The 21953-nt window shown below is 35.6% G+C and overlaps 1 protein-coding gene across 7 annotated transcripts in view; it reads right to left on the bottom strand.

The window, feature by feature from the left end:
• Positions 1–13759: 13759 nt before the first annotated feature.
• LOC122567151 (glycoprotein 3-alpha-L-fucosyltransferase A) overlaps positions 13760–21953 on the bottom strand; it is a 33661-nt gene continuing 25467 nt past the window's right edge. For all 7 annotated transcript variants that reach the window (XM_043725415.1, XM_043725414.1, XM_043725413.1 and 4 more), the window contains one exon: positions 13760–21605. In XM_043725415.1, the coding sequence (XP_043581350.1) occupies positions 21254–21605 (352 nt within the window). In that variant the 3' untranslated portion in view covers positions 13760–21253. The remainder of the gene's footprint in view (positions 21606–21953) is intronic.

Consider the following 21953-nt stretch of genomic DNA (forward strand, 5'->3'; position numbering starts at 1 on the left):
CATTCATCGCTGTAATCATAAATATGGAAACGATCCCGTTGGCAAATGTTCAAGGATATTGATCAATGAGCGATATCATTTGCTTTTGCTTTTTTCCCCGATACGTTCATCAAAGATTGGTTTACCCAAACTTTTTGGATGCTTCGTTCTCTCTCTCTCTCTCTCTTTAAAAAATACACTAAACAATAGCGTTATTTTGCCATTATTCGTCGGTTGGATCACTGTCGGACGAGCGAAGATAGCAACTAAACTCTCATATACGTAAATATAAACGATAAACGATTAATCAGAGTACTGAACTTTGTCATTAGCTTCTACAAAGCCCTTTTGCTACAAGCAGTGCGTATAATAATAAACGGTACTCGGAGGATCCCCCTCCCCCACTGGGTGAAAATGAAGCATCAGATCCACAAGACTAATAATACGTGGACATATATCACGGAAGACTGGACAATTCCGTTAGCACGGAGGTTGGAGCTCAACGAGGTGCGTTCTTAACGACTTATCGAAGCATACGAGGGATAAGCTCGGCTCAATGATCACTATGTGTAATCAGGTATGACGTTACACGATGCTTACACGGCCCCAAGAGCCCGAGTCTACTATTTTGTGCGCTAGTAGAACTGTGAAAATGCCTTTTTACGAAGCAACCGAGCATATGCGCCATCGTAGCTCGACCATACGCTGTCACAGCCCTATGGACCGAGTGAGACGTTGCACGGGTGAAATGTTTCACCAACGAGACTCAAAGGATAGTTAACAGTTAACGGCCATGTGACCATACCGTCATCCTATCCCGCACCAATCGACCGCGATGTGTACCCTCGCACCCTTTATCCTCTTTTTCTCGCCTCGTCCTTCTCTTTCTCTCTCTCTCCCTCTCCCTCTCCCTCTCTCTCTCTCTCTCTCTCTGGTCGCTTACTTCTGATTTGATTGTTTTATACCTTAGTAGGAGGTGCCAATCCAAGATTCGTTCACGTATCACGAGCGAACAGATTTCTTGATAAACGCGAAACGTTGAAATCGGGACGAAAACTATATAGGTCGCGGACTGAAAGGATATCGTTGTGGAGAAGATGCGTTATCTTTCAATTTATTTACATACACTTTACATACTTGACGATCAGTTCATCGAGATACACGCATCGAGTACGTTCCGTGCATGCACGTACGTAGGTATATAGTCTCTTAAAAATATCGTAATTATTGAAAACTAAAGAATTTCTACGCGTTTCTATGTATTTTTCCAACGACTAATTAATCGTATAATTTCACCTTTCAAAAACTAATCGATCCTAGACTTGAAAACTATTTAACTCGTGCGCTACGTTTACTTCGACACGAGAGATCATTCGTTTGCCGTTGAACTTACGAATCAACCCTGAAAATAGTTATTAATCCAAGTAAAAAAAATGATCTTTCAAAATAATTGAGACAGAGATCAACTATCGTTTTCAAGCGAAAGTAAGTTTAGTATATGTTTCGTACGTTCATCTTTTCTATACCATTGTTCTAGAAACTTTCGACTATACAAGATTCACTTTCCATCGTAAGTAAAACATTGGAAGGCAGAACAAAGATATATAGTAAATATATCGAACAAGAGATAGGGAAAGAAAATACTGCTTGGAAAAACACTTGATGAGAGAACCACGAGACTCTGAATCTAAATGTAAAAGAGTTGACGATCTTAGGTCATTATCTACGTTAGGAACGCAAGTGATTTATAATCACAAAATGATCGCGACATAGTCGTAAAAGTACGTGTTAATATTGCAAACCGTACATAATGTTACATTGTTTGAAAAATGTGCAACAGCGTTTAAAACAGAATTTGTCTTGTGGTTTCTGTGCATAAGGTGTTGTTATTGATCATGTCAACGGAATATGTAATCGTAGAACCACAAAAATTCGTTACTAACGTCCAGGCTGTCTAGATAAAAATATGACATTGAAAACTAAGGTGCAAACCAATACTTAAAATACCAGTTTATAATAATTAATCGGCTTATGTGCCTTTGTTCATATCGTATAATTGAGAGATTATATCGTATAGAAGATGAAAGAGTAAATAAGTTAAACATTTAAGAAGAAAGCAAATTTAGGTCCTATATACATGGCTCCGAATTAATATGATTTTGCTCATCGATGCTTTTTATGAAAATGTAATAAACGTACATGAAAAAACAGAAATAAAAGTTTTACGCAATATCGTGCTTGCGATCGAATTAAAATATTTAAAACAAGTACGAATTCTTCAACTTTGGTAAAATATTAAATACAAGTATCCCGATTCTTTTAATCGTATGTGTGTGTGCGCGCGTATACCGCTTAACGTAAAATAAACCCATGCAAAATCCATTTCACTTTCTCTATCTTTTTCTCTTTGAGACAAGCGACGAATAATATTAGAACGAAAGCCTTTCATCCGAAAGGCTATTTCTCTCGCTGTTTGTTACGAATTATCTTTGATAATATCAACGAAGACATTGTCGCTTTCCGACCGCCCCCTTGATTCATTTTCCAATGAAAAATCGCCGTCCTTGAATCTCAAGACTTGGAACATAATTTCTTTAAAATGCCAAATTTATATACTCTCAGCGAGTTTCATGATCACAGACAAAGAAAAATGACTAACGAAATTCCAATAGTTCTGTCGCAAACTATGCATTCAACGTTCACCGTATGTGCAATTAAAAATAAAAACTATTCACATATACATCCTTATTTTCCAATGAATCGTTTTTACTATCAAACTGAGTCTTAATACCAAAGTTATACTATGAAGTGCATTTTTATCAGTACGAAATAAGCATAACTTACGATATATTGCTATTTCACACCGCATCTGTTTCATCTGTCATACTAACATAACCTCTCTAGATAGAATGGAGGACACTATTCGTCACGTCTTTGCTCTCGCTTACGTTTCCACGTTTTTCTTTAAACTTCTCTCATGGACTCGCGCCAACTTGTTCAATTTCGTACAAATTTGGTGACCGGATATGCGCGAGCTTCAGTCGATTACTTTTTCTATATCTTTGCGCGTTTTTCACGCCCGTGATTTCCCTCAACCTCCTCTGTCTTGTTACTTTCAAAGTTTCTTTCTTCACCGTCGCTCAGCCCGTAAAATGCTACCTATTTATCCATCTCGAGCGTTCCTATTTCCTTAACCCTGTGGAACTTTCATTTTTATGATAGATTTAACGGTAAATTTAATAATAGAAAATATTTTATATGCAATTTGAGTAGCATCGAGGGATCGATAGACTGCAGAAAATAGTTTCGAGTTTACGAAGCTTACCATTATTCCGTAGAATTAGGACTTGAAAGAATCGAATATTCGTTGCTTTCTAAATAGAATTTTCGTCATATTATCGTCATGGCATATCAGACATATATATGTGCATTGGTTTTTAATTACATTTTTTTGAAGGATGGAATTAGAACAGTTAAGAACTATGGCGACGATATTCGAATCGTTGCGAAATCATTTAAATGAAAAATAGTTCAAAGCATATAAAAAATCGATAATATTATTTAGGATCGTTTGACGTTCGAGCAACAAGTTCCTTAACCTACAAACCGGTTGGTAGCCCCGCTGAATACATGCACGCGGACGAGCGTCAACTAAAGTCGACGATACGTTACCGCCACACAATTACAACGTACTGTTGCTCGTGACCGTCGTGTGACACTACGCGACGACCGAAAAGATTTTAAAGAAGGAATCGATAAACGGTAAGCATAGGACATAGAATGCTGAGAAGCGGTAATAGGAGTTAACGGAGATTATGTTATCGATTACCGTATATCAATTCCGTAAATAGACTAAAGCGGCATCTAACGCGCTAGAGACGCAAAAACTTTCAGTTCTATCCGATACACGAACGATAAATTTTTGTAGGCTGAACAACGCTACGCTTTTGCTTGCAAGGCGCATCGATTACAGAAAGATGATGCTCTAATGGTTACCTTAACGTGGATATTCTCGTCAGAACCATTTGTTAATTCATGCGAGGACACCTCATCGTAACTCTTATTCGCTCCGCTCAGTAAATTACTAAACGAATTATTTACGCCTCTGATGAAAGAGACTCGCGATGCTCTCGATTAGTGCCCAGTCGAGCTTAACTGCGCTCCCTTAGTAATCGTCGTCATGCAACCTTGTACAAGTGTCTTTAGCTTACACCCTATTTCTCGATCAGCCACGAATATACGTGCTTTCACAGTGAAACATTTCCTCTGAAGCGAACCCTTCGAGTTAACGAGACTTTGCTTCTGCGCGTCGATTTTCCCTTGTTCCTTTGCCTCTTAAAATAACTTTCTCACCTTCCCCTACCTCTTCTCCTTTCCACTTGTGCCCAAACAGCTAATAATTATTTTCAATCTACTTCTGTTACTCCTACGTGTACCAATTTTTAAATTTAATGAAAAAAGAGTTAATAAATGAGTTTATATATCTATTCGTTCATTCAAAAACATCTGTTACAAAGCATAGAGTATTAAAATTTGTCCTTAAATACATAGCATCAAGTGTGAGAAGATCTTGAGATAGTAAAAGATTGCGGTTTATGTATTAAAATTGAAGTTTTTATGGCGTTTTTATGGCATTAATGCAGAGATTGAAATGTTGGTTATGATAAAAATTGAAAGTCTTATAATTTTTTAATCGTGTAAGATATATTTCATCTTATAATTACTATCCAAGCTCTAAGTTATTCATCGTTTGGCTTCAATGGAAGCCAATTTATAAAGTATAAAATTAATTCATATACCATATGCAAAAATTCTTGTTCTTAGCTTTTAAAACAAATCCATAATAAAACATGAAACTTTATACAAGGTTCTTAGAAAAGTGGAGAGTCGATTAACTTAAGAAGATGAAACTTTATTAAATTTGGACTAGTAAAGATTGAAATTTTAATAAACTTTGATAAGTATAAGATCAGAAACTCTAACGTAATAGTTTGAAATCTAAAAATCTAAAAAAAACCTACGATTTCTGAACTATGCCAGACATCTGTATCTTGTAATTCCATACGAAGACTTATTAAAGCCTAATTTTATTTCAATAGAAGAATACAAATCAAATTTTCTAAAAAGTCTTACTTCTTAGTTGATAATATTTAAAATTTTAAAATATATAGAATAGAATTAATCAAAGTACGATATACTTCAAAGTTACTTACATTCTTGGCTTTCCAGCCCTTGTTACATGTTCCTTAAAGGACAGGAAGAAGTCCAGGCTGTGAGATACCTGTAACAAAACGTAAAATATTATAATTTGCTCTTGAAAGCACATTTTGTTGATTAAAATATTTCAGACAGCGGAAAGTGACACGCCTTATAAAATATAACCGACAAACAAGAACTCTAATATTGCGTGCAAATTCACTTGATAAGATTCTACGACTTTCGCGTATTATTATTCACACAGTTCGATTTAATCAAAGCGATCGTGACTTGGAAACATTGAAATAAACTATAATGTAAACACTGACTCTACCAACAGCATCGCTCGCGGTCACAAAAATTCTTTGAAAATAAAACTGTGGGGAGGGGGGGGGGAGAGAGAGAGAGGTTGAAAGAAGAAAAATATTTTCATATTTTGCATCTCCTCCCTATCGAACTTATTCAAGAAAATACTGTTATTTTCTTACACTTAAGAAATGATTATTAAGAAACTGGAATATATATTAAAGATATTAAATGCAAATTATAACATACCTCTCGATATTGAATAAATGCCTGTGCATATCCTGAATGTACATAATACGATTATTTGCAAGAATCATACTCCGAACGTTCGTTATTATAGTATAGAACATACACTCCATTAACATACCATATCACGCTTTACAAATATTCGAAAATGTTCCCAAATCTAAATTTCACAACTAAATATGCTTGAAGAACGACACTACGTGAAAGCGCGCGTGAAATCTTGTTTTGAAGCATCTGAGCGTCATTGCGCGCCACCTTTGTGGAAAAAATATAAGTTGTGAAGTTGGAAACATATGACATTAACTGTAACAAATTCACGTAATATAGCAAGATAAAGGCGGACATTCAGTGTGGAGAGAAATTCTGACAAATCAATCGTATACTTATTACGTAGGTATATTTGTAAATTTTCAGTATCTCAATTTTTAATTTCTATTTCAGAGTTCCAATTTTTACAGCAATTAAATTTTATTAGAAAATTTGAATTCCTATGATTATTATAATTTCAAGTTTGAATAAAATCTCATATTTCGTTAACTGAAACTTTTTCAGCGATTATCACTGTGTTTTTCAAAACAAATTATAATAAATAATTTATGTTTTTATTAAAGGTTTTCGCCTTCCCTCCTTTCCTATTTCCTGGAAAAGAACTGCAGAGGCCAGTAATGTGAGTAAACATATACATGATTTGTATTTTGTACTTGATTTAACTTTATTACGTGTATTTTACAATAATTATCGTTAATTAAAAAGTAGAATCTGATTAAAAATTTAACAAGTTTGAACTTTTCATTTTGTATCGAAAATTGTATAAAAATTTTCTGTTTAACGGATATAACCTTTAATCTTTCGTTATTTAAACTTTTCGCATAAATAACACTGTTTTTATTAAAACATACGAAGGTATTAGAGTCGAACTTTGTTCGTCCGAGAATGTATCAAATTTCATGGGCAAGTAGATAATACGCGATAGGCAGATTTCAGAACCAAAACAATTTTTTGTATTTCGAAAGATGTGCTACGACGAAAGGATGGCTCGAGTAAAATATTTCTACCAATATTTCATTTAGTTGATCGATATAAATGTATTCGCTACTAATTCCTTTCGTTAAAGTGTAGTAACATAATAAGTCATAAAATTAGTAAAGCAAAGCAAAGTATAAAGATTATTGAAATTTGACATAAAATCAAAGAATATTATTCTAAGATTATAGTGGCTACGATTACGTGGCTAGATACTGTTTGGGTGAAAGAAAAGCAGTCGACACAACGATCATAGTTCGTAAGCTTAATAATTTCACAGCAACCGAAGTTGCATTGGTAGTGTTTGGTGCACAACGTATTTTCCACAATGTGTGGAATTACATCGTTTTTACCATTCATCGTGATTTCGAAATACGTACTTATATATGTCACAAGTATGGATCTAATTAGAATTTCCAATAACAATGCTACTAGATTACAACGATAGCATCTATTCTAATAATATTATTTCTTATAATATTAACTTGCCTGTTACGAACGTGATGGTATTACGTATAGTTGGAGAATTTATCAAATTGTTTCATTGATTTTCGTATAAGCTTGGATTTGTATGAAAAATTAAAAAAATTATATCATTATATTTCTCGAAGTTTAGTCTACAATTCTATTAAATTCTACGTTTAATTTTGTGTTAGAACGTACAGATTGGTATTGCAATTATATATGATACGATAGTAAAATTTATCTTCGATTCCAACCATAAGTAACGTTGTAATTTTCTTCTACGAATCGCTAAAAAATTGATTAGCTATTTCCGTTGCGTTTAACAAATGATCTTTTTATAGCTGCTGGTTTTATCGCTTTTATTCTTTACTCTTTACTATTTAGTCTTTATTCTTTATTGAACTGCGAATGTTCCAGACGTATCTCATTTCATTCGATCAGTAGACTACTAACCATTCGGCTGAATCGCGGCTGTGTTCCCCGTATCGCTAAAATAAAGGATGTTTGGAATAGAAGGCGCATCTGTTTCCTAAGTGCTCCTGAAGGAATTTCAAGAGTGCGCTGGAAAAAGATATTCACCATCGGTAACATTAAAAAGAGTCCTGAATGCGAACAATCCATCGTACATTTTTATCGTAGAATTTATTGCAGATTTATTTTTCCATATAGATTGCGTCGTCTGTTCCTCTTTCCTCTTTCCGAGGGTATTTTACTTTTTGACCGCGCCATCAATAACGAACAATCTTGTATATCTATAACCACATTTATTATGAGCTTCGATTAATTATTCTAGTGAAATTGGAGCGACACGAATTGCTATCACACTTCGTTATTCGTTTCTTTTTTCATTGAGCCATATGTTTCCGCGCTTTAATCTTTTACAGAGGGATAGCAGTGTCACGTAAATCAGCCAGAGTCCCCTTATCCTAGCTTGACGTGTGAGAACCAACGCAACGTGAGGCTGAGGGTTATCGGATCGGTATCTATAGCACTCACAGAGAGTACAGCTAAATGCTAGAAAAACGAAACTAGATGCTATCACGCTTACAATTAGTAAATTTCCTGCATCTAGAATTCTATACTATTATCATCAACCAAAACCAATCTGATAATCGACACAGAAACTACAAAATATCTAGCGCGAGTATACATATATGTATTTCATGGAGATTGCAAAAGTATTTAAACGGTCAATTATCCATTGTATTAAAAGGCCTCGGTATGCCTACACGTGCAACCATCCTTAACATCCTAAACGTTTTACAGCTTCTATATGCGTTGTTGTTTTTAAATTTTATCGATATAGCGATTTAATATTACCACGAATGAGCATATTATACATACACGTGCATAGATTTCCGTGGTAAGCATGTATTCAAATATCCACTGTATACTCGGATCGTGTAAATCTATGGTCGCGATCCACGATATATTTTATTTTACGTATTTGAAAGGGAATAACTATTTCTAAATACGTATGTATTATATTACGATTTCCTTTTCGAGAAATTGAAATTATTGTTTTTAACGCATATTCCAGCGAAGCATAAATTTCGTATTTCGTCCGTAGTGAAAAGATACCAAGCAAACCTATATACCGTGTTTGGTACAGAATGACATTTTCGATATAGGATGACCTGACAAGCATGCTGGAAAAGTTCATTGATATACTTCAGGAACAGCCAACGTTGCCTTAAAATAGTTTATTGATTATAAGTATCAAACAACCTTTTCTGAATGTATAAGAATCCTTATCGAAACTTTAAAGCCATTTTGCTTTCGAAACTACAGTTTTTAAGTTTGTGGAAACGATATTCTAGAAACTGATAAGACCTTTGCCTTTAAGCTTTAAAAAATGCGAGTTTATTCGCTGCTTCAGCTAAGATTACAATAGTATGTACAATAATGTTTAGTCGTATTAATACAAACGAGCGATAATTTTCCTCGCTTTAATCTGATTTAACTTCATCATAATTAAAATCATATCGCTTTATTAATTTCTCGTTCAGCACGTTTACTTTCTTTTAAAATTAATTTTAAAAATAATTTTCATTAGATACTTTCATTACCGTTTTATTCTGGAGATGCTGCTTGCAGGTAATTCAATTATTGATATCAATGTGTGGCCAGGGAAGAAATTTCTTTAATTTGTCGAATAATTTCTTTAAATATATCAAAAATTATTAATTTGCTATAGTTATTTCAAAACGTTGCAGAGTGTAAAACAATTCGTTAAATGGCGTTTCTCTTCCATTTTACAATGTGCTTCTTCATTATGTGCTCAGAGAGTAAGGTTTTCCTCGTATCAGCAAACCACTACATTTTTTCATAGCCAACGTTAGTAAAAATTATTTTAGGTATCGTTTTCAGAATATAAATCTACTAAAAGATCTACTTAGCCGAAGCACTACTCCTCACTATCTTTTATTAACTTTTGCCTGCTATGACTATTATGCTATGACCACTGTACTGCACTGTACGATATACATATAATAGCATTTAATATGTAGGCTACGTAGATAGATAGATGTGATACGTAAAGATGAAATACGCGTATGAGCTAAATCCTTCCAACTCTTAACATATTTACTTTCAAGATTTAATACCTTTCCACTAAAAGCATTTCCTAGATCCCTTGTAATCCTGCTTCTTGGAAACCGGAACGAGAGCGGACATGAAATGTCATTACGAACAACGTGTAACATACTTGATAGAAAATTAACGATCAAACTAAATTAAGGCAAGAAAACACCTAAACACTGATCGACGCGCACAAGTCAAGGTATTACGTTACGTTTAACGAATACTTTAATCGATAATTGAAAATATGTTGATGAAAAGGATGTAATACATGTAGGACTCTTGTCGCACGATTCACTTTTACACAGCTTCATGTTTGCACGGTTTCTTTTAACACGATTTATTTACTTTTGTATTACTATTTTGGTCTGTCACTGTTGCGCGATTCTCCACCAATTGAAAATCGTGACAACGATTTGAATATTCAAACTAAATAAATATCTCCGGGAAAAGGATAACATTTCAGTATCATTTAAAATACAGAAGCTTGCGACAGAGGTTCAGGATTATAACGATAGGTTACAGAAGGACGTAAGATATTTTTGACTGCCAATTAACCAACTGTGATGTGGGATTTCCGCAACCACAGCCAATTAGGTCAATGAGGGGAATCAAAGGAAAATGCTCTAACCGATGATAGATACTGGCATTACGTGCAGCCATACTGTGACGCAACGGTGGTGACTGGAGTGTCCATTTTTTCTTTTATCCGTTTCGACGCATAATCAGAAATTTTACTCTTGTTCCATAGAATCGTGCGTGCACAAGTAAACGATTCAAATAAAAAATTATCTTCGTGCTTTATTGTAATTATAGTGCAATGTAAAAACATAATATACTAAAAAAGAATTATCATCCAACGTACGTTTGGTAGCGATTAGTCATATTCGCGAGCATTTCTTCATCGTATTTACAACGTAATCGTATATACGTAGTCTTACATTGAAACTTCTCCTTCAAAGTTTAGTTATTAAAAGCTGTAGATGCCTAAGTGGGATGAAACAGGGTTAAAAGCAACAAGCTAAATATTCCAAAATGCATTATAGCAGCTGATGCAAACTTACACGTATAACGTAAAATAATTACAATCGAACAATTACACGTTCGTATTTTAATGACCTAAATACGCGATAAATGTGTAACGGACTAATTGGCTGAAAGGCGTAACTTTTAAAAAATTTGACGACGTTTGACTTTTACGAATTGCCGTGAACTTCGAAACCTGAGCAAGGAATATCCGCGATACTTTATTTTATTAATTTTATTTGAAAGTCGATTTTTCAGAGAACCGAACCCAGAAAATTAACCCACGCTTTTGTTTCATTCTTGCATAAGAAATCACCTCTTGCCTATTTGCGTTATATCATATTTGCGGTCACACTCTATATAAATAGAGCTCCGTCAAATCGAAATGTCAACTTCGTTCCCGCCGATAGAGTAGTCAAGTTGCCTGACACGAGTGCAAGCAATTTAAATCGGAGTAGCTTGAAATCTCTTTACCAACGTGAAATTGTTATTTATTTGAAATATCCTCTCGTATCTCGATGCTTATCCGTAATAGTCAAGACGTTTGATCGCAAATATATAATTCGAAACATTTTACCGCTGTGGATCTGTTATTTTACTTGACTGGAAATATATTCCCAACTTACAAACAAAGTTGAGATTTGTTAGGTTTTTATACAAGCAACGCGGCAGAATTCTAAGATATTCTCCCTTCTACATTTGCCTCGATCGCACTCCATAAACCATAAACCGTAAACCACCATAGACCGCCAAAGCGAGAACTTTGGTCGAAACGAGAGAATCTCGTTCGTACATACCTACGTACGCGTGTATGTACACACGTACGATACATATGTACACGCTGTCTATTTTCCAAAACCACGATTCAACCAAGTTCCTTCGGCTATTCCTTAACGCGAAGGGAATACGTAGTTTCTGAGTAATATAACGTTATTTCCAGTTCCGCACTTACCGCGATACCGATGCCCTAAACTAACATGACGTTTTCCAACTTTATATCCGATCAAATTCCTTATATTTCGTGTTTCCATTATATTCGTAATTATAATTACAATTTTACATACAAACGTAGCTATTTTGCTTTTATTCTCCATTGGATATGTTGTTGAAACGAGGCTACGCAAGTTCAAACAACTCGAATTAAAGCGACTAAACTAATCTGATTTCTCTCAAGAACGAAATCCTATACGCGAAATCCCTGTCCTGTACTTTTATTCTAACAGAAGTAACATAAAACTTGGCCGTAAGTTCGCCGCAACTCTATTTGACGTCGTTAGTGAATCTTAGTAATAGACGATAAGGAAACACGTCGGGAAGTATGTGTGAATGAGCGTAAAAAAGAAAGTTAAAGTAGATTGCGAGGAGGAACATTTTCTTTGGCAGGTTGAATTTACATGTGATTTGCATACGTATCATTTAGTTATAACACGATATAGGATTATTATTTAATATAAACAAAAGGCGATAAGGCAATAAGGACTTAGAAATGTATGTGACCCGTATAATAGAATTGTACGAGATGTTTATATATCAAAGATACACACACAAAAATTACATACGCGACAAATGTAGACTAGGAGCTAAAGTTTTACTACGCTGTGTCGTTCTTAGGAACACAAGTATAATACAGAGATAGATAATATCGAGTCAAGCGTTAGTATAACATGTACTTACTTTGTATTGAGAAAAAAGTCAAAGTATTCCATTGGACGCGACAAAATCCAATCTATCTATATAAATGTCTGTATAAACTATAAGTTTATTGCGATATGGACGTCGTGAAAAATAACCTTTACGAAGAATTCCTATGCATGTGAGAAAAAACTGAGGGATACGGTGGCAGGATGGGTAAGAGAAAAACAAAGGGATAAAGAGGTCGTATGCTCTGTGAGGTGTAGTTGGAAAGGCGACCAGCCGTGCAGATTGAGCCACAGGATGTGAAGCCCATCAGGGTTTATTGAGTGTAAACACTAGAGAGACAAAACAAAGAGGAAAAAGGGCACTGTGCGTTTCTAGGAAAAATGAAATTTTATCAAAAAGCAACTTTAAATATAGAATATTGGAATTGCGTTTAGTTATTGGGTATAACGAATAAGGTGTATATGTGCGCGTTGGTCGTCGTATCGCGTATCCATTCGAGAGCAACTTTGAGAATTTTTATTCTCTGGTAGGCGATAGAAAGTTTACCAAGCGCGTATTATCCGATCAGGGCTCTCAAAACTATGTAAGGTCGGGATTCGTATAAATTTAATGGATCCTATCGAGATTTCCATTGCAGAAGCAGAAGGGTTTCCGCCGTTTCAGACAAACCGAATAAACGGGAAAAATCAAAGTAACATATACGCGTATTCGTTAGCAATGAAATTTTATTCTCAACGAAAGCTTTCTTTACAGCTGATGTCCGCTCCGCGAAGAATAGATACGTACGACGGGAAAGGTTCGATGATCTTTCGTATAATCGTATAATCGAAACGTATCTTTATCCTTTCTTCTTTCCAAGAATAAATACGAAATATACACGTTGAAAATATATACGAAGCGTATATCGAGAGACAAGAAACGACCTTATATCGCGACACAAAACGACTACACAAGTAATCGCAAATGTGACCAAGTACCATACACGCGTGCTAATTTGAAGCGAAATACGTATTCATCGAGGTATAGGCATTTAATAAGATTTATAAAACAGGCTATGATCTAATGTTTGTTCGAACGGAAATTGTTAACAGATGCGCATGTGATTTCCGCAGATACATGTATATCACGTTAATTTCCTACTATTTCAAATTTATCGAGTGTCCATAGAATCATCGAATTTGTAAAAGTGTAGGTACAACGATACGATATCGAATCGAAATACGACCAACGATTATAAAAAACCGGCAAAGACCCATCGTTATCATAGAAATGTATCAATGGTAAGGAAAGAAGAATATTTCAAAAGTAAGAATAGCGTTCATTTTTATTCCCACAAACAGGAACGTATAAAATACAAATATAAATACGCAATACATACTTGACAATTGTATCGAACAAAGAAACCTATGACGATATCAAATCAAGAGAACTGTCGAAAGCGTGCGGATCCAATATATTTGACAGGAAAATTCCGAGAAACAACGGAATATTACGGAATATTACCTTTTTCAATTTTACATCGATGATAGTCGAAGAAATATCGAAATAAACGTTTACTTGGAAAATAATCATAAGGGAAAATTAACGATTAAATGCAACGATTAACCTGTCTAACCCTGACGATTATAATCGTGTAGTATATTAGTCGTGGCACGCTAAGTTTTGGTTTCCGATAGGGCAAAATGAGAATACGTTTTTCATATACGTAGTACTGTTTGCAATTTCCTAGAAATTTCAAATATCAATATTACATTAAACGTCGTTACGATGTACGATGTTAGATTTCTTTACACGTAGCATTTTATTATAATCGTACAAGTTACTATTTACAAATTATGACGCTATCTAGTCTCACAATGTGCGATCACTTTGACAATTATCTTCTATAAATAGCGAATTGTAACATTATCGTCGCAGAATGAAGATATTTACATAGCAATGCGTGAAAATAATAACCGATAAAATACCTCGAAATTATACACGCTATGGTGTCGTATAGCGCGAACATAGACCAGTAAGTTAAGAACAGTACGATCGTCGGTTTACAGCGGTGCTGTCCACGGTGTTTCTCTTCGCTATGCCAACCTCGTAATATTTTTCTCTTCTACGTATATAAAGACTACAGATGAAAATACGATAAGTCGCATTTCCCGCCTCTGATAGAAGAGCAGTTTTAAAATTCAATACGTTGTCGATCAATTCGATAGGAAAATTATCTTTGCGTTTGATTTTGGCAATACGTATTTACACATATGTTTTCTCACCGTCTCGACGTGTCAAAGATATCGATGAACGTGTTAGTTACGCAAACTAGTATCAATTAAGTTGAAGTAACGCAACGACTAAACTAAACATCCTGGATATCTTCGATACCCATTTTCGATCATGTTATTTCCCTTTTCGACTGTTTCGTAACAAGATACTTCTTCTTGATCGATTATAATCAAACGTGATCCAGCCCTTTAGAGGTTCTGTAAACAGGCGATCGTTCGAGATAAAAATTCCACGCGATAAAAACGATGCATAACTCGATAAATAAGACAATAAGATATCGGTATTACTCGTAAAACTCGGATAGCACTGATCTATAACGTAATACGTATGTATATAATATTAATATAAGTACGTATTTCAAATATAACGGAACAGCAATTCACACTTGCTTTGCGAAAAACGAAAGGGCGCAGCTGATTCTGTTATAGTTTTTCTCAATTTCCTAGCGCTTTGGTACGCTACGATACGCTATTCTAATTTTGTACGTCAACAAATGGAAGAAAGATTCGCTCGAAAGCAAAAGAAGAAAATTTTACCTATTCTATTGCGTTTTATGTATTATTTTCGGCCGCTAATTCTTACACGCTAAATCTCTATAATCAAAATATGTGGTCTAAATATGGCGTACACCAGCACCGATTATTACAAACAGCACCAATAATCAATAAGTAGTAAACAATCGATAAAGCACATATCACGATTTTCAAAGTACGCTTTGAATTCCATAGTTATTATTCAAATTTCTACATTCCCTAATACTTATATGCTGTCAGCTTTCCATCTGTAACGTCAATTTTTATCAAGAAATTTCTACGACCCTATGGATATTGATTATTTCACGAAATTTTCATGTGCCGCGCTAACAAATATCAACGGTCGCGTATAACAACCAACCTAGCTGTTAAACTAACTGTTAAATCGGTATATTAAATAAAGTTAAAATATTGAACATACGTGTAACATGGTGTACTTAAGTAATTGGCAAACAAACAACGATAATTAACGTAAACGTCGACGGAGGAATAAATAACTTAATTGGTCAGATTTTTACTTGAATCTTCATTCGACATCGATATCTTTCGAATCTGAATTTTTCACCGTAGTTACTTGTAAAATATATGTACATACGTAGGTACTTATATAGAAAATATCGTCAACGTCGAAGCGAAATAATCGTCTACGCGAGTGTACTCGTCGGTACTTTGTTACGCATAATAGAATCAAAGCCTTTTAGAAAATAATTGGCGCCCTGTTTCTAAATACACGCGTATATTTCTCGCTCTAAAACGTAGTCGAACAGTGGTGCTACTCGCTTTCGTTCGAGTTCGTAACGTACCTTTTAATTTCGTATGATTTCCAAATGAATTTGCTAATTGCTTGAGAAAAGAAAGTAAAAGTTTAAATAATAAAATATCTCTAACTCGTGTTCGCGCGCGGACACGTATTCTCGAAACGATCAGTCGCGCGATCGGAGGCTTTCGTTCGATTCTGCAGCCGATCGTTCGATCTGTGTCGGGTTCGATCGATAAGTTGTTACTTAATTGTACGATTATCTAGCTTGGTTGTGCGCACTCTGAAAGATCGACATTACGTAGGAACCGATTAGAAGCTGTGGCAAAATTCACCATCAAGTAATCCGCTTGTAGTACAGTTTTACGCGTGCATTCCATATCGTATTTGCGTTCGTGCAACATTCCTATACTACAGAAACAACATTTCCTCGTATCGATTTTCATTTGAGCCAACAAGAACACTTTGAACTAAAACAACCGAACGTTTTGCATTTTTGAGCTATAAGTTTTGAGCTGTGCTAATCTTACGAGTAAGTTCTGTGTATATTCTCGCTAATTCGTCCGCATTTTGAACTTACATTTACCCTTACTTTACAGTAGGTATTTGGCGTTAGCGTCTACCGTACGATCGAAACAAGTAATAAACAGGTAAAAGTTAATGAACGGATCTCGGCAACGGAAACGTCTTACAATTAGTCGCGACAGACTTTATCTTTTCACTGTACTTTAACCGTAACTTTCTTCGCAATCATGCGTTCGATGTACACGAATACCTTTACAGTTTCAACAATATTTTATCGCATCTTTTGTTATCAACGTGCTAATCTCGATCAATTTGTCAACTTTTCTTTTACCGAACATCGAGGACTACGTACACCCGAAAGTTAACTATCGTTGATAAAAAGCACACGATTCGTAGAACATAGAACTCGGCAACGTGCATAAAAATAGAAATAATTTATCTACGATCATTTGGTTTGCAACCCCATGCTACCGATACAAGTTTTAACGACAACGAGTGGGAAATTAATCGCTCGATCGAAATATCGCGATCTCGACTCTGAACGAACGGTTAGATAACGAGCAAAAAGGATAAACCGAACGACGTGACAATTTGTGTTACTACCGTATGCGAATATATACCGGTGTAAGATGGAAATCTTTGGCTGATCCGTGCAACTGTGTTTCGTACAAGAATGGAGGCGAAAAGTGACTTTCTCGCGCAATATGCGTACCTCTTTGTGCTCGTGCAACAACGAGATTCGTTTCAATAATCGTACTTGTCGTTCGCGAAACCTTACATCGCGTAATAGCTGTTTATATTCTGTTTTCAACCGATAGTTAACGTTTAATTATTATTTATTGATCGATTGATATGTGCTTGATAGGAAATTAATCGAAATTACAAGCGATCAAGTTGATTCAAATAAAATTTCTAAAAACATATCAAGAAACGTATAATATCTATTCCAATTTTCTTCTATCTTTCTACCTTGATCTCTGAAACGATATCGCATTTTACAAATTATCGTAGTTTACGAAAATACTCAAACGATACTACTACAAAAGTACAATTTGGAAAAAGTTGCTCGACGTAAGCAATAAAACGTAAAATACCAGAAATTATCAATTAAAGAAAGTTTGCTATTCTATAAGTAGTATCGTTTCGTACAACGCACAAAAATTGCTTTCGCGTATCTTACGCGCTTACGCATCGGTAAACAACGAAACTGTTAAAACTTTTCCGCGAATAACTGCGTTATCAAAATAGTCTTTTGCAAATTAACAAATCTTGCGGATCGTGATCATAATACGCGGAACACGGTACATTCGATATTTGAAATTGTTATTCAGCACCGACAATAATTATATCGATACCAAATTTTATTCGTCGCGATAGCAATTACTATCGAAGGAAACGTATTCGAAACGTGCACGTTTGAACGAAATATAACGTAAAAGAATCGAACAAAGTGGTACGTTCTTTACAGAAAGTTCAGCGTGTTTAAAGAAACATGTATAAGTTAGAAAAAAAGAAATCGATATAAATATTCGTGCCTTTAATTGTAATTATTATCGTGCGACGAATAAAGTTTGCTCGTGAAATAGTCGTAATCGTTGGAAAATTACCATGTACCTATAATTAATGGATAGAGCACGCAACGATTCGTTCGACGAACAACTATTTAAACAACTATATAAATTAACTTAATATTACATTAATTAAATTCAAAGTAAGTTATACTAGGACTCGTTTGAACAGGTACACGTTGCGTATGTAGCGACGAGAATGACTCGAAAAAGTTTCTCGATAAGGTCACGCTTGACTAGATCTTGCAAAATTCTTGCATAATCGATGGGATATTTTACAAATAACCACTGTACACGTATAACGTATCGAGTACGCGTCGACGTTGAACGTGAATCGAAAATGATCGTTACCTACGACAGTAGTTGGTAACGTCGAACGACGAACGTCACCCGTTACCGATATTTAGTAGGACTCGCGTATAGAAGCTGGTTAACAGCGTACCTATGTTACAGTATACGAATGTTGACGAAAAGATCTTCTCGACGGCTATTTCTTTTCCTTGCGCGACTCGCGCAATGGTTCGATGAACAAGAGGTGGAAATCTTTAGAAAATACGACACAGGCGTAACGTGTTAAATGATCGATTACGGTAGATTGCAGTTGTGAAACATCGATTTGCCTAACACGATACTTATCCGTGTAGGTTCGAATCTAATAAATTCCATACTGCAAACTAATGTAAATAGCTGTATACGTATGATACAAGGGGTAAACAATGTTCAGCTATGTGCAAACATTTTCTTACATTTACTACAGGTATATCAATTCCGCTCGTAAACTTCAATAATCTCAGAACTTGCGAAACTATTTTTTCCATACGATTATGTCGTATAATCGCGGTCGCGCTTTAAAGTTTCACAATATTCCAACAAATTATTATCCTGGTCGTAGCACATTGACTTTGATATTTGTCCGAACTACTTCTATCTATTAACAAGTACGATCGTAAACATCACACCTTGAAAGACTTAATCTAGAGTTAATTTACAGATAATTCGTTCCACGCTATCTTCGTACGCGCTATGTAGATCATAGAAATGTACATACGCGAGATACTGCAGAGAATGCGGCAATGAAACTATCCAATAAACGTACTTTGAACGACGATCTAACCCATATCGACAAAATGCTATACTCGTTTTATATTATACTATTTCCCATTCAACTTTAAAGTTAAATTTTCATACGGAGACAATCGTTTTTCGTACATAAGTCGCGATAAGTCGATTAAACTAATAAAGCAAATTTTCTAAAACAAGGAGTCCTTAAGTTCGACAGATTTATGCATATACCTATGATAGATACGTAACAACATGTATTTATAAAAGGCATCCGTAGGTATCTATTAGCGAGAAAATGCGTGCAACTAAAAGATTTTAAAGCAACAGATTTTCGTAGCTACCTTGTGGCGTATATAACGAACGTGTAATCCGCATTCGAACCCACATGAATATTTATCCGAATACCGGGATAAAGATAAAATTGATATTGTGTCGTTGCGAGGAACATTTCAAATTATATTAACTTGCGCGTCATCGTCCAGCTTTGTATCGTCGTACAGATTTCGCATTTCGCATGTGTTAAGCGTAATGATAATCCAACATGTCCGTTGAGCGTGAGCTGCGAAAAAGTATTGCTCTCTTTCATTTTCAGAAGAATAATTGCCATCTTGTTACACTTTATTCACATATATATGTATATTTAGAAGTAATTACGTTCAAAAGTAACTTCGTGCCGTCATTACACGTATATTTCGTAACTGCTTTGCTACGAAAATTAAATTAATTTCAAAACCTACAGTTTTCCTCTTATTTCGATTCTTGCAAACAATTATAATTTACTTGCCGATTCTTTCATCGTTATATCGTTGAAATTTCCAAGATAAAAACAGCAAATTGCTGATAGTCTGTGTGTACGTTATATCAAGAATACAGTCAAAGTAAAGTTGCTTTTTGCGTTTTAACGAAATACACCTTCGTGCTATTAAAGGCGAGTTTAGACACGGATTCGATGAGACGTATGGTTGACAACTATACGACTTGCGTGTATATAATTTACATATGCTTTGCGAATCGACGAACGCGTATATTTCTTGAAATTTGAATCAAGAACGCGCAGCGTATAGTCGGCATTTTTTTCTCAAATACGTTATTAATTTTCCACTAACTACGTCGATATTCGTAATTTATTAATAATCGTATAAAACATTGTCTCGTCAAATTACCACGACCGTGGTAATACGCTTTACGAAAATAACGTTTTACAAACGTCTAATTTGAATATGAAATTTTCAAAACAATCCACAAAAGACTAGAACGAGAGTCTTACGTGTACCTATACGAATTTCGAAGGAACGTTCGAAAAATTGTCATTGTCGGTAAGCGATATGCCGAAGCGATTTACTCTGTGCGTGACTAATTTGATAATCGATATAGTCAAAGAAGTTCGAAGATCGATGGTGGTAAATTTTGAAAGAAGAGATCTTTTCTAATAGAAATTGCGATAAATATTCGAGGAAAAGAGGTTTCTTTTTTTAGCTTATCTCGTGAAACGAATTAACCGCCCCCAACGAAGTAATCGATCAGAGTCAAGACTCGGATCGTTACTGTCGCTAAAAAGGAAAGAACACCAGCGTTTTATAGTCACCGTAAAAACACGAGTAACCACCGTAGCTCTAAAGTGGGGAATCGGTCGTCGATCGTTGCACGTAAAAGTCCGTGTTGCTCGTCGAAAAATACAAATTCGGTCTTTGTGTTTCATCAAATTCGTAGTCGGCAGTCTTTTTATCGATTAACGGACTAACCAGACGTCGGGTCGCGTCGGCGTCGTTTAACTTCAACTCGAACGTCTCGTTAACATCGGATTCCTCGGAATCCATGGGTAGTTTCTCTTTCTTTTTTATTTTTACTTTTTTTTTCTTTTTTTTTTTTGAGCATCGCAACCGCAACTGCAACCGCAACAGATTCGTTACACGATCAAGGATAAGTGACAGAACGAATCGTTCTCGAACAAACTGCTTCTTGGCGATAAAACTTTCCACGTGGCCTTTGTAAACCCAGTCGATTCTCGCATATAGACATTCAGACGCACCGCGTCCTTTCACGTAAATTAACGGAACTTTGCGAAGAACGTTTCAAGTGTTTTTCAACTTTCCCGCACGAACCGAATCGTGTTCACGCCACGAAGTCGTCGTGCATATTCCGTCGCCTCTCCACCATTCGTTCACGTCCTTGTAAAATTTTGGCGGCCGGTCGTCGTGCAACATGGCGCAAACACGGCACCAAAAGTACGTGTTGATAAACTCGCCGGTACCTTTCCAGCGAAAGTACGAATTGTACAGTTCGTCGTCTCGGTCCAAACGATGAAGATACTCGGCAAGCTCTTTCGGTGACTCAAACTCGTCCACGTGAATGTACGAGCGGTAAGGAGCGCTGCGAGCGTAGTCCGTTGGATGCGCACCCATTACAATCGGCAGAACGTTGTGTCTGAATGAAAAACGGAAATTTATTTGAATAACGTGGCAAAATTGGGCGAAATTTTACATACGTTGCGTGACATTTGCTGTATATGGAAACGGTAGGTTCTTTGACACAAATAGACCAAAAACGTTTTCCATTCCTACGAACAATGTATTAACGATAGAAACCTAATTGATAGTAACATGTACCTATATGTATAAAACATTGCAAGAAAGCATTAGGTTCTGGCAAGAGTAACTCTTGTTATTCTCGGTTTTATTCCAAAATCTCGGTGAAGATAACACTTGAACATAGTAGGGCAGGAGGGAATCTTGAGGACCTCTACATACATCAAAGTGCACTAAATAAGGGTGG

The sequence above is a fragment of the Bombus pyrosoma genome, linkage group LG4, assembly GCF_014825855.1.
Source record: "Bombus pyrosoma isolate SC7728 linkage group LG4, ASM1482585v1, whole genome shotgun sequence".
NCBI classification, from domain to species: domain Eukaryota; kingdom Metazoa; phylum Arthropoda; class Insecta; order Hymenoptera; family Apidae; genus Bombus; species Bombus pyrosoma.